This window comes from Mauremys mutica, chromosome 17, assembly GCF_020497125.1.
Source record: "Mauremys mutica isolate MM-2020 ecotype Southern chromosome 17, ASM2049712v1, whole genome shotgun sequence".
Taxonomy (NCBI): Eukaryota; Metazoa; Chordata; order Testudines; family Geoemydidae; genus Mauremys; species Mauremys mutica.
In genome coordinates, this window is record NC_059088.1 from 6,621,659 (window position 1) to 6,633,950 (window position 12,292).

The window sequence follows — 12,292 nt, forward strand, 5'->3', positions numbered from 1 at the left end:
GGGGTGTTAGTGGGAAAGCGCACGCGCAGGGGGCTGTTATTTGCGCCGAGGGGACGCTTCACGCATGCGTAATGGGTGGGTCCGAGTGCGGCGCGTGCGCTCCGTGCGCCGGCTAGCTTCGACGCATGCGCTGCGGGCGGGGATAGGGCGGGAGCGGGTGGAGGTACGCATGCGCACGGCGGTTGTGGGTGGCAGTTGATGGGCGACGCATGCGCAGAGGGATCGAAGGTGCCAGAAGGAACCAAGCCGCGACTGAGGCAGCGAGACCTGGGTGAGGTGGGGGCTTCAGACTGGGGTGGGACGTAGCCGGCCGAGGGGGGAGGTACAGGCTGCCTGTGGGGGGGCAGGGCCGGTGGTACAGGCTGGGGGGGCAGGATGAGGCCGTGGCTATGGGGTGGGGGGTGGCACAGGCTGGGGGGGGGCAGGGCCGGGCCCTGGCACGCCGGGGGGGGGCAGGGCAGGGCCGTGGCTGGCGGGGGGGGCAGGGCGGTGGGGGAGGTACAGGCCGGGGGGGGGCAGGGCAGGGCCCTGGCAGGCCGGGGGGGGCAGGGCAGGGCCCTGGCAGGCCGGGGGGGGGGCAGGGCAGGGCCCTGGCAGGCCGGGGGGGGGGCAGGGCAGGGCCCTGGCAGGCCGGGGGGGGGGAGCAGGGCAGGGCCGTGGCTGGCTGGGGGCGGTGGTACAGGCGGGGGGGGGCAGGATGAGGCCGGTGGTACAGGCTGGGGGGGCAGGCTGAGGCCGGGGCTGTCGGGGCAGGAGGTGGTACAGGCTGGGGAGGGCAGGGCGATGCCATGGCTATCGGGGTGGGGGGTGGCACAGGCTGGGGGGGGTGGGGGGAAGCCGTGGCTGTGGGGGGGCAGGGCGAAGCCGTGGCTAGTTGGGGGCAGGAGGGAGGTACAGGCTTGGGGGGGGGGGGCAGGGCAAGGCTCTGGCCACACCTGCCTGGGGAGGCCGTGAGGCTTGGGCTGTGCTGGCAGCTCGGGTTGTTTGTTCTTGTCAGTCTGGTTGCTGCCACCTTGTGGCGCCTTTGCTCTGGGACACCTGTGCAGGGAGCCATCGTGCTGCTCAGCCATGAAACAGCGATTTACAGCACAGGACTGGCAGCCAGGTTCTGCAAGGGGACTGGTGCCTAGTGGGGCTTAGAGTCCTGGGGTCTGTCCCCAGCTCTGGGAGGGGAGTGGGGGCTAGTGGGTTAGAGCAGGCGGGCTGGGAACCAGGACTCCTGGGGTCTGTCCCCAGCTTTGGGAGGGGAGTGGGGGCTAGTGGGTTAGAGCAGGCGGGCTGGGAACCAGGACTCCTGGGTTCTCTCCCCGGCTCTGGGAGGGGAGTGGGGGCTAGTGGGTTAGAGCAGGCGGGCTGGGAACCAGGACTCCTGGGTTCTCTCCCCAGCTTTGGGAGGGGAGTGGGGGCTAGTGGGTTAGAGCAGGCAGGCTGGGAACCAGGACTCCTGGGCTCTCTCCCCAGCTTTGGGAGGGGAGTGGGGGCTAGTGGGTTAGAGCAGACGGGCTGGGAACCAGGACTCCTGGGTTCTCTCCCCTACTCTGGGAGAGGAGTGAGGACTAAGGCGAGAGAGCAGGGCATCAGGATTCTAAAGTCCATGAAGGAATTGCAGCCCGATGCTTAGCACAGGACTAGGAAGGGAACCCGAGTGTCCTGGTTCCCTGTTTCCAGCCTGGCTCTGTTCTGAAGAGCTCCGGGTGACTCCCTGGCTTTTCCTCTCCCCAGCGACTCGGCACCAGGTGCTCTCTTGCTCCAGCTCACAGTCCTGCTGTGTCCTTTTGCAGACGCTGTTTGGACTCGAGTGCCCAGAGAGATCTTGTGCTGTAGGATTCCCCACGGATTCTCCGTCAAGCCCTAACACCTGTCAGACCCCAAGTCTCCCCCCATTCACCTGCCCCAAAGCGCTTGCCATCCGCTGCCCTAGCCAAAGCGAGAGCTGATCTGCAGGCCCGTGAGCAGGGATGGCTGAGATGAAGCGGCCGGTCATTTCCCACCCTTGGGAGGAGGAGGAGTGCTTGGAGTACTACGGCATGGTGTCCTTGCACCGCATGTTCGAGGTGATCGGCTCCCAGCTGACCGAGAATGACGTGGCTGTGCTCTCCTTCCTCCTTGATGAGACCCAGCCCTGGACCCACCCGCTGGACCCCAGGCTGTGGGCCGTGGTGGAGGAGGATGGAACAGAAACCCCCTCGCCTCTTCTGGAGAGCTGGCAAAGGAGGAGCCGGCGCTGGCAAGCTCCAGTGGAGGCAGCTGGGAGCCTAGAGGTGGTGGGCGAGCGGCACCAGCCCAGGAATGGGGTGGAGCTGCTGCTGGAGCTGGAGAGGAGAGGGAGATGTGACGAGACCAATTTCCTGCACCTACTGCAGCTCCTGCGGTTGCTGACCAGGCATGACCTGTTGCCTTACGTCACCCTGAAGAGGCAGCGGACAGGTACCAGGGCTTGGGAGGAGAAGGGGGCATTGGCTCCGGGCTGTGCTTGTGGGGCTGCTCTGAGCCAGACGTGGGACAATGAGGCACACGGGGGGCGGTTTCCGTCCGCTGAATCCCGCTGTGGTGCTATCCCAGGGGAACTCACCTCTCTCCTCCCCCTTAGTGTCCCCTGAGCGATACACCTACGGCCCGTCTGTGACAGCTTCCGACCGGCAGATGGACAGTTGCCTCGGCTCAGCCTCTGCAGAGACCCAGCCCGACCAGTGGGAGACAGGTACGATGGCAGGCTACGCGGGGGTGGGGGGGATGCATTGCCCCTTCCCCTTCTGCATAGCTAGGGATGGGGCCACAGGCCATAGGCCTCTTTTCTCATTCAAGGAGGCCTCAGCACCCTGGGGAATGAGCCTGCAGCTCAGCCCTGGCGTGCAGTGTGCTCCTTTCCCTGGCTTGTCAATGGAGCAGTGCCTGCCCCCTGGAGGTGTGGGGAGCTGAGGGCAAGGGCTGTGTGGGAGGTGGGTCCTAAATCCCTCTCCTCTCCTAGTGCCGGGGACAGAACCCAGGAGTCCTGGCTCCTGGTGCCCCTGCGTTAGCCACTAGAACCCAGGCCCTTTGTGGAGCTCTGCTCTGAGCCCTTGCCCTGTCCTCTGCAAGGCGCCTGTTACCCAGACCTTCCTTCCCTTCTCCAGGCTCCAACTCCAGCAAGAGGAAGCGGGTGAGCAGAGGCAGGGCACGGGCCAGTGCCCTCGGCAGGCGGCGCGGGGCCAAGACCGTCCCTGCCCTCAAGCAGGAGCCCCCGTCCCCCACCAAAGTGACCTGTGGTAGGTGTCTGGCTGGCGCATGCCCAGGGTCCCCCCACCTTTGGACCAGGCCATGGAAAGACTCCAGTTCCCAGTGGGGGATAGATTGGAGCCTCCTGCTCTCCCCGCAGCTGGGGTGGGGCAGGGATGCTGGTCTGAGTCTCTAGCCAAAGTGCAGGCCCTTCCGTGTCAGTGACTTCGGGGCGGGGGGGCTGCGCAAGTCCAGCGGGGTGCCTCACCCCAGCCCTGTGGGGCCTCTCTCTGGGGTGGGGGAGCAGGGAGCCCTGGCCCACTCCTGTGAGCCCCGTCCCCCTGGCTGTCCCGCTCGCTCTTCTCTCATGGCTCCAACTGTCCGAATGGCTCCATCTTGTGAGAGGGCGGGAGAAAACGCCTGAGATGTGCCAGGCGCTGGCCTGGGCGGGGCCTGACTTCCACCCGTGTTATATGCTGGTCTAGGGGCTGAGCCCGGGGTAGGCAGCTAACCCCAGGCCAGTGCAGACTAGGAGGAGCAAGCAACTGAGCGAACGCTGGTTCCACTGCAGGAAATTCGAATCCCAACCCAGATTGATTCCAGCTGCGTGTCTGTCCAGCCCCTAGCGCGGGAGGGCCTGGTGTGGGACTGAGGTGCTTGGGTGCTGTTGGAGAGCAGAGAGCTGAGCTTATTGTGGGACTGTGCTGTGTCCCCCTCTTGGGGTGTCACAGGGTTCAGCTCTGCCCTCTAGCTGTTCCTCAGGCACTGCCTGTAGACTAGCAAAGGCCACTGAGGCTGGCTCCTGCAGTGGTTGGTTGTGCAAAGTGCCAGTCCCAGGTGCTGCCGAATTTGTGGGTTCTAGGCCCGGCTCAGCCGCTGCCCTGCCGGGGGATTTTAGGCAAGTCACACTGCCTTTCTGTGGCTCATTTCCCCATCTGTAACCGAGAGAGAACAATCCTGAGCACTTGGGAAAGTGCTTTGAGATCTCTCGGTGGAAAGCGCTGTCGGAGCCAGGGCTTAGCATTGTTCAGCTCCAGGAGTCCACAGACTTGTGACTGGAAGGTCAGGGCCCTCTGAGCGCCTCCTGCTTGGGGGGGCCCCTCTAGCAGGTTCTGCGGGGCAATGGAAGCCGTGTGGTGTCAGGCACACCCTGAGGGCTGGCGAGGTAGTGGAATGATCACGTCTGACCTTAAATTCTAGGAATCTAGCATGGCTCATGGCCATTTCCAAATACCCACCTAGCTCTGATAGCCCCCAGATGCTGCCCTTCATGGGGGAAGCCAGCTCAGTTCCAAGGGGGTGGCCTGGATTTCTGTCTCCAAGACCAGCATATAACCCCTGCGCCCTGCTCAGCCAGCCGCGTGCCGAGCGCCAGCATCACCACCGCTCTGGGGCCTGTTGTCTGTCAGTGCGATGCGAATGACCAGCAAAGCAAACTGCACAAAAACGCTCTCTTCCCGTTTGACCAATTTGCAGGCCATGAGTTCTAACGAAGAAGGTTCAAAAATAATTCAATGAGTGTCAATACTGCAACTGCACGGTGCAGCTAAGCCATCCGGCGGGTAGGTGCACGGGTCGGGCCGTAAGCTCCCTTCCACACTGTCTGTTTGATAATGTTCCCTTGCTTCTTGGGGGCACAAATCCCAGGACCGCTGGCGAGGTCCAGACGGCAGCTCTGCATTCGTAATTTCCTGAGCCGCACGAGGCTGGGCCCTCCGCTCTGGCTGCCTTCCAGGCAAGGGCCTGGCGACCGCTCTGATTTGCCTTGGTATCACGATTTTTTTGTTGCTGCTGCTGCTACTTGATTTCTGCCAATTCTCTCTCAATCCACCGTTTAAATTCCAGGTTACTAAGCAAAAGTTGATGATAAAGAGACCCTGTGTCTCTATTGCAAGCTACTCAGAACTGTCTCGCAAAGGTAACTGACTCCAGCGCACCCAATCTCGCCTGCAGTTGTCGGTGAAACCCATCCTGTTTTGAATGTGTGCTCTAAACCCCCACTGCAGGGCTCTGACAGGGCTCCCCCCATGCATGCTGATCCAGAGAGACCTCAGCAGTGCTGAGCGCAGCCCCCTTTGGGACAGCTCCTGTGTCCCCGCCACTCCAGCAGGGCACGGCGGGGAGTCTGCCACAGCCCCCCAGCAGGGTCTGCTGGGAGCGGCTGCCGCATGCCAGCTCGCATGCTGGGGTGCCAGTGGGAACGGGGGATGGACCGAGTAACCCCCAAACCCCAGCGTGCTGGATTCCTCCCAGACTCCATCCAGGAGCGGGCAGCCGGTGGCTCACGTCTCAGATGGTCCCCAACCCATGGCGCTGGTCACTGCTGGAGCCATTAGACCAGGCTTGGAATCTGGCACCCTCCTGCCAGCTGCCCGCCTCATACGCCCCCCAGCCACTCTGCACAGCCTGGTTAACAGCCCACCCCTGCTGTGTCACTGGCTCCCGTGCTCCCCCGAGTCTCTGGGGGGCGCCGCTCAACCCTCCGGCCTGGTGTCCGTCCAGCAGGCAGCAGCCGGCCCCCCCGCAGCTGAGGTTCTTTGCCGCATTGATGCCCAGAATGATGGCTTGCTGTTACCATGCGCTAAAAACTTTGAGCCCTGGTTCTCTCAGTCCACAGTTGAGATCAACCCCCCGGAAAGCACAAGTATCGGCCCATGCAAGCAGGCCGAGTGCCATGAACCCAAACTCACTTCAGAGCAGAGCTCCCCCGGTGCCCCGTGCCAGGGCACCCCTGGGCCCAGCGGCTCTGCCTGGTAGCTGGGCCGGGAGGGACAGGGCCCTGGATGTAACCGGCTCTGTGCAGACCTGGCAGCAGAGGCTGCCAGCGCCTGGCCTGGCGAGGGACTGGCTCACCCACCCCACGTGTGGGGAGTCCGGGCTGCTAGTGCAAAAGCCCCACTCAGCTGCTCACCCCGCCCCTCTCACGCTGACGTGTGGGGAGCCGTCAGAGCAGCAGCCCCCACTGCGCCGTGCTTGGTGGTTTTCAGCGTTGAGCGGCTACCCATGGCTTTCCCCAGCTGCTGGCAACGGCTTGTCCCCTCCCCTGGCCACCTCCTGGGGGCAGCAGTCCCACGTCTGTAACCTCAGCAGCTGCTCAGGGCCCATCTCTCCCAGCCACAGGGGGGCAGGTTTGATCCCTGGGGGAGGAGGTGACCCCAGTCCTGCCCCACCAGCCCTTCCAAGGAGGGTTAACGTCACCCAGGACGGCTGTTCCTGGAGTCAGGGTTCCCTTGAGCCGAGCCTCCAGGCACAGGCACAGGCGGCGTTGCTGCGTCCCAGCTGTGTGTGGTGTCAGTAAAAGGGCAGGAAGCTGTCAGCCGCTCAGCGGGTCGCTGGGGCTCGCGCGGGGGATTGGCATTGCTGCCAGGGCACTTGTGACCCGCCTGACTCCTCCCAGACAGCCCACAGCCCGAACGGCTGAGACGGGTGCCAAGGCCACTGGGCATCCTGTCTGGGCACCTTTGCCCGCCCGAGCTCCTCAGCACCACCCTGCCCCTCTGGCAGCCTGCGTTGGGCATGTGGGGTGTGGTTTTGGGGGGCCCGGGCTCTGGGCGGGGGGCCCTGGCGGTGGAGGCCGGGGCTGTGACTGCACTCTGAGTTAATGCTTCTACAGGTGAGGACCACAAGCCAGAGCCCTTAAGCAGACGGCCTTGTCGAGCGTATGTAACACCCACCTGCCTCCCGCGTCTCCTGCTCTGGAGCCGTTGTTCTCCCTGGACGCCCCCCTTTCGATTGTGGCTTGACAGGCGGCTGATCCAAAACTACACCCCACCTCTCCCTGGCTACAGCCCAACCCTGCCAAAGCCGGGGGAGGAAAAGCAGCTTCTCCGACCAGCTGGGTGGGGCTAGGGCAGGAGGTCGTCGGGCACTCAGCCCCTCCCTGTGGGGCGCTGGTCTCGCCCGGCGAGGGGGCTGGGGGCTCAGTGCGAGGCAGGCTGGCTCCAGAGGGCAGGGGTGCTGGGGGCCGGCGGGGCACGAGGTGGGCGTTTGGCAAGGTCTGGCTGTAGCCCTGTGGTGAGAGGATGCTCGAGGGAGGGCCCCCCCTAGGCCCATTGAGAGCCGCCCTACCCCCCAGCGTCACACTGCATGAGCGCGCGGTCTCTGTGTGCCGCTGGCCTGGGCCCTCCGGCGCTGACGCCCCGTCTCTCTCCCCCCCTCCCCTGTGTCTCTGCCCTCTCCCCCCAGACATCCGGCTGCGGGTGCGCGCCGAGTTCTGCCAGCACGAGCCCGTCCTGCGGCAGAACGTGCTGTCCAACAAGCAGCACCGGCTGGAGCGCCAGCTCGACGTCTTCGGCCAGTCCAACACCATCCTCAAGTCGCGCGACCTGGGCTCCATCATCTGCGACATCAAGTTCTCGGAGCTCTCCTACCTGGACGCCTTCTGGAGCGACTACATGAGCGGGGCGCTGCTGGAGGCCCTCAAGGGCGTCTTCCTCACCGAGTCGCTGCGGGACGCCGTGGGGCAGGAGGCCATCCGCCTGCTGGTCAACGTGGACGAGGACGACTACGAGGAGGGGCGCCGGCTGCTGCTGGAGAGCCTGGGCCCCCAGTGACGGCCCCGCGGGGCGGGGGCGCGGCCCGGCCTCTGGGGAGCTGGCTCTGGGTGGGTCGCGCGTCCAGCCTTCCCGGGGGGGAGCCGGGCTCTGCTACCGCGGAGCTGGGCACGCCGGGTCCCTCCCTCCCCCCCCTCTCGCTGGGCACGCCGGGTCCCTCCCTCCCCCCCTCTCGCTGGGCACGCCGGGTCCCTCCCCCCCCCCCGCTAGCCACGCTGGCCACGCCGGGTCCCTCGTCCCCCCCCCCCCGCGGGCCACGCCGGGTCCCTCGTCCCCCCCCCACGCTGGCCACGCCGGGTCCCTCTTCCCCCCCCCCACGCTGGCCACGCCGGGTCCCTCTTCCCCCCCCCCCACGCTGGCCACGCCGGGTCCCTCTTCCCCCCCCCCCCCCACGCTGGCCACGCCGGGTCCCTCTTCCCCCCCCCCCCCCCACGCTGGCCACGCCGGGTCCCTCTTCCCCCCCCCCCCCACGCTGGCCACGCGGGGTCCCTCTTCCCCCCCCCCCCACGCTGGCCACGCCGGGTCCCTCTCTTCCCCCCCCCCCCCCGCTGGCCACTGTCACCCGCAGTCCACACGCACGCCGGGTCCCCCTCTCCCCCCCCACGCTAGCCACCGTCAAACCCCCCCCCCCACGGTAGCCACCCTCTCCCTGGGTGCCAGCCGTCCTGCCCCAGCCCTGGCTGCTTCTGGGTGCTAGCAGAGGAATGCGCCCAAGGTGGGGTAGGGGGTGGGGGGGTCCCTCTGCCGTTGCCCTGAGCGCCCCCCCCCCCGATGGGCCATGGCAGTGCCTGCCCCGCCCCTGGCGCTTACCCCCCCTTCTTCTCTCCCAGGTCTCGGGCTGGACTCTTTTCTGAGCCCCTGGAGCTCGTCCACTTGGGACACGGAGACTCCTGAGAACGACCCCGTCTGGGTGCTGCCCCGGGGCAAACCTCTGCCCCCCTGCAGGCCTCCGACTGCCAGCTGGGCCGAGCACCGGCTGCGTGATGCCCCTCCCGTGCTGGCGAGGAGCCGGGCCGGGCCGTGGGGCCGGGGCACCGCTGGCCAGGAGACTGGACCTGCTTGTCCTGCTGCCGTTTGGGCTGGGGGGGGCGGGGGAGTCAGGGTCGCTTTCCTGGGCTCTGGCTGTTTGTACATAATAGAAATCTATGGGGGGGGGGGGCGGGCAGGGCTCAGGCAGCGGCTGCAGGACTTTGGCCTCAGGCCTGGGGGGGGTCAGCTGGGGTCATTATTTAAAGAAGATGGTATTTTTTTAAGCAAAAGACGAAAAAAATGCAAAAAAAACCCAACCCCCAACAAACCAGCCCGACCTGCTCTTTTGACACCGGGTTTTGCAGCGTCTTGTAGCGGGGACGGGACCAATCAATAAAACAGAATTTGTAGCGGAGACTCTTCTTGAACAGGCACTTTCAGTCCCTTCTCCGCCAGCCGGGGGCAGAACCCCGGCGTCCTGGCTCCCCCCCCCCCCCCCACGCTGGGGCAGAACCCCAGTGGCCTGGCTTCCCCCCCCCCCCCACGCGGGGGCAGAACCCCGGCGTCCTGGCTCCCCCCCCCCCCCCCACGCTGGGGCAGAACCCCAGAGTCCTGGCTCCCTGCGCTGGGGCAGAACCCCGGAGTCCTGGCTCCCGCCCCCCCCTTCCCCATGCTGAGGCAGAACCCCGGAGTCCTGGCTCCCGCCCCCCCCCCCCCCCCACGCTGGGGCAGAACCCCAGAGTCCTGGCTCCCTGTGCTGGGGCAGAACCCAGGAGTCCTGGCTCCCGCCCCCCTCCCTCCTGCGCTGGGGCAGAACCCCGGAGTCCTGGCTTCCTGCCCCCCCTGCCCCATGCTGGGGCAGAACCCCGGAGTCCTGGCTCCCGCCCCCCCCATGCTGAGGCAGAACCCCGGAGTCCTGGCCCCCCCCCCCCCCCCCCGGAGTCCTGGTTCCCTGTGCTGGGGCAGAACCCCGGAGTCCTGGCTCCCGGCCCCCCTCCCCCACGCTGGGGCAGAACCCCGGAGTCCTGGCTCCCGCCCCCCCTCCCCCACACTGGGGCAGAACCCCGGAGTCCTGGCTCCCCCTCTTACACGCTGGGGCAGAACCCCGGAGTCCTGGCTCCCTGTGCTGGGGCAGAACCCCAGAGTCCTGGCTTCCTGCCCCCCCGTCCCGTGCTGGGGCAGAACCCCGGAGTCCTGGCTTCCCGCCCCTGCCCCATGCTGGGGCAGAACCCCGGAGTCCTGGCTTCCCGCCCCTGCCCCATGCTGGGGCAGAACCCCCGAGTCCTGGCTCCTGCCCCCCCCCGTGCTGGGGCAGAACCCCGGAGTCCTGGCTTCCCGCCCCCCCTCCCCCACGCTGGGGCAGAACCCAGGAGTCCAGCTGGAGTAAGGGAAGTCAGGTGGCGCTGGGTCGCTGCGAAGGCGACTGCTGAGCTGCCCTTTTCCACGTCCAGTGCAGGCCTGTGGAGAACAGCGCCGGGCCGGTGCCAGGGGACATGCTGCCCCCAGCCCAGGGGTTGGGCTGCCAGTGCCCTGGTTCTCCCACCGGGTGAGGGCGTGTCCTGGCCCCTGGGCTAGTCACCCTCCCCCGCTCTTCCCTTCACCTCTCCAGGCCGAAGCCCCTGTGCGGCCGAAAGCTGGGGTGTCGGGGGGCTCCACAGCTCCCAAGCCAGGCTCCGAGGAGTATCTCGTTTTGGCCTTCACAACATCCGCCGGCAGTGAGTTCCGCAGGTTAACCGTGCTCCATGAAGAAATATGTCCTGTTAATGTCATTGGTGACCCCTGGTTCCTGTCATTTCCTTACTCTCTGCAGGCCAGTCAGGATTTTATACCCTCTCTCATCTCCCCCTCGGTCGCCTCTTTCCCAAGCTGAACAGTCCTGGTCTGACTAAGATCTCCGGGCGCCGTTCCAGCCCCCCGGCCTTGCTGTTCCCTTCTGAGTGCTGACCGGGCTGTTCTGAGCGGCCCGCGCGGGGTTCGAGGGGCGGGTGGACCCGGGGCTGGTACAGAGGCGTGTTATTTTCTGTCTTCTCACCTCTCTTCTCATGGCTGCCAACATCCTGGTCGCTTTTTTGGTGGCTGCTGCACATCGAGTGGATGTTTTCAGAGAACGATCCACAGTGACTCCAAGATCCTTCCTGAGGGCTAACAGCTAATTTAGACCCATCGTTGTGTGTGTAGAGCTGGGATTATGGTTTCCAAGGTGCATCACTTTGCACTTATCAGCATAAAATTTCATCTGCCTCTTTGTTGTCCAGTCACCCAGTTCCGCAAGATCCCTTTGTAGCTCTTCGCAGTCGACTTTGGTCTTAACTATCTTGAGTCATTTTGTATCATCAGCAAATTTTACCACCTCGCTGTTTCTCAGCTCCCTTGTGAATACGTTGAACAGCCCTGGGCCCAGCACAGAGCCCTGGGGGACCCTGAATGACCATTTCTCCCTCCCCTTTGCTTCCTGTTATTGATCCAGAAAGGACCTGCCCTCTTAGCCCGGGGCAGCTTCCCTTGCTTAAGCGCCTGTGGGGAGGGCCCTTGGCCAAGGCTTTCTGAAAGTCCACGTACGCGACAGCCACTGGCTCCCCCTTGGCCACCTGCTTGTTGACCCCTCACAGAATTCTAGCAGATTGGTGAGGCGCGATTTTCCTTCACAAAAGCTGAGTTGACTCTTCCCCAGCAAATCGTGTTCATCCCTGTGTCTGACAATTCTGTTCTTTACCAGAGTTTCATCCCGTCTGGCCGGCACTGAAGTCAGGCTCCCCGGCCTGGAATTGGCGGGGTCGCCTCTGGAGCCTTGTTACAAAAATTCATGTCCCATTAACTATCCACCAGTCAGCTGGGGCAGATGCGGATCTCAGGGACGGGTCCCATAGCACAGTTGGCAGTTCTGCAGTTTCACTTTGTTCCTTCAGACCTCCTGGGTGAATCCCGCCTGTGCCTGGGGCCTTATTGCTGTTTAGTTTATCAGTTTGTTCCCAAACCACCTCTACAGACACCTCAATCGCGGACGGTGCCTCAGATTTTTTCACCTGGAAAGCTTGGCTCAAGTGTGGGAATCCCCCTCAGCTCCTCTGCAGTGAAACCGCTGGAAAGAATTCGTTCACCTCCCCTTGCGCTTCCCGGCCCCCCCGGCTGCAGGGGGACGTCACAAACATTGCTGGTAGTTTGGGTGTCTCTTGCCAGTTCTTCAAATTTTCATTTGGCCTCCCCGTTCCACCTTTGCCCTGCCTGTGCCGGGGTCTGCTCCTTTCTGCTGGCTGGGGGAGGAGGAATGGGGGGGGGGGGGGCTGGGACTGAGCGACTGATGCTGCTGTCCCCTGGGCCGGCTCCAGCTGCAGAGCCGGGGGGGGGGCCTCCACTCGCTAATTACCCCGCTGTGCTGTGCAGCTGCTGCCCGGTGTCTCTGCCAGCCCTGCCCGAGGGGCGTGAATCCCCGGCAGCCTGGCCCTGCAGGGCAGAGCACCCAGGGTGAGGCAGGAGCCTGGGGGCTGAGGCGGGGGGACTGACCCCCCAGGGCCCTCCCTACGCTGGGGGATCTGAGGGGTGGGGGTCCCTGGCACCCCCCACTGCAGTGGCCATAT

At 65.1% G+C, this 12,292-nt stretch overlaps 2 protein-coding genes across 2 annotated transcripts; both read left to right on the forward strand.

Annotated features, from left to right (window-relative positions):
* The first annotated feature begins 183 nt into the window (after nucleotides 1–183).
* Nucleotides 184–9,132, forward strand: LOC123351609 (DNA-binding death effector domain-containing protein 2-like). The gene is made up of 6 exons (XM_044991076.1): nucleotides 184–271; nucleotides 1,782–2,427; nucleotides 2,591–2,701; nucleotides 3,114–3,245; nucleotides 7,381–7,798; nucleotides 8,579–9,132. The coding sequence occupies exons 2-5, from the start codon at nucleotides 1,959–1,961 to the stop codon at nucleotides 7,746–7,748; spliced, it is 1,080 nt and encodes a 359-aa protein (XP_044847011.1). The 5' UTR covers nucleotides 184–271; nucleotides 1,782–1,958; the 3' UTR covers nucleotides 7,749–7,798; nucleotides 8,579–9,132.
* On the forward strand, nucleotides 3,391–6,666 carry LOC123351611. The gene is made up of 2 exons (XM_044991080.1): nucleotides 3,391–4,757; nucleotides 5,041–6,666. The coding sequence occupies exon 2, from the start codon at nucleotides 5,489–5,491 to the stop codon at nucleotides 6,491–6,493; it is 1,005 nt and encodes a 334-aa protein (XP_044847015.1). The 5' UTR covers nucleotides 3,391–4,757; nucleotides 5,041–5,488; the 3' UTR covers nucleotides 6,494–6,666.
* Nucleotides 9,133–12,292: the final 3,160 nt, after the last annotated feature.

What these genes read in the sequence shown, in the direction of transcription:
- LOC123351609 (XM_044991076.1), top strand. Translation starts at nt 1,959, where the DNA reads ATGGCTGAGATGAAGCGGCCGGTCATTTCCCACCCTTGGGAGGAGGAG. An exon ending in CCTGAAGAGGCAGCGGACAG is followed by an intron (nt 2,428 to 2,590) that starts GTACCAGGGCTT and finishes CCTCCCCCTTAG; the next exon opens with TGTCCCCTGAGCGATACACC. An exon ending in CCCCACCAAAGTGACCTGTG is followed by an intron (nt 3,246 to 7,380) that starts GTAGGTGTCTGG and finishes CTCTCCCCCCAG; the next exon opens with ACATCCGGCTGCGGGTGCGC.
- LOC123351611 (XM_044991080.1), top strand. Translation starts at nt 5,489, where the DNA reads ATGGTCCCCAACCCATGGCGCTGGTCACTGCTGGAGCCATTAGACCAG.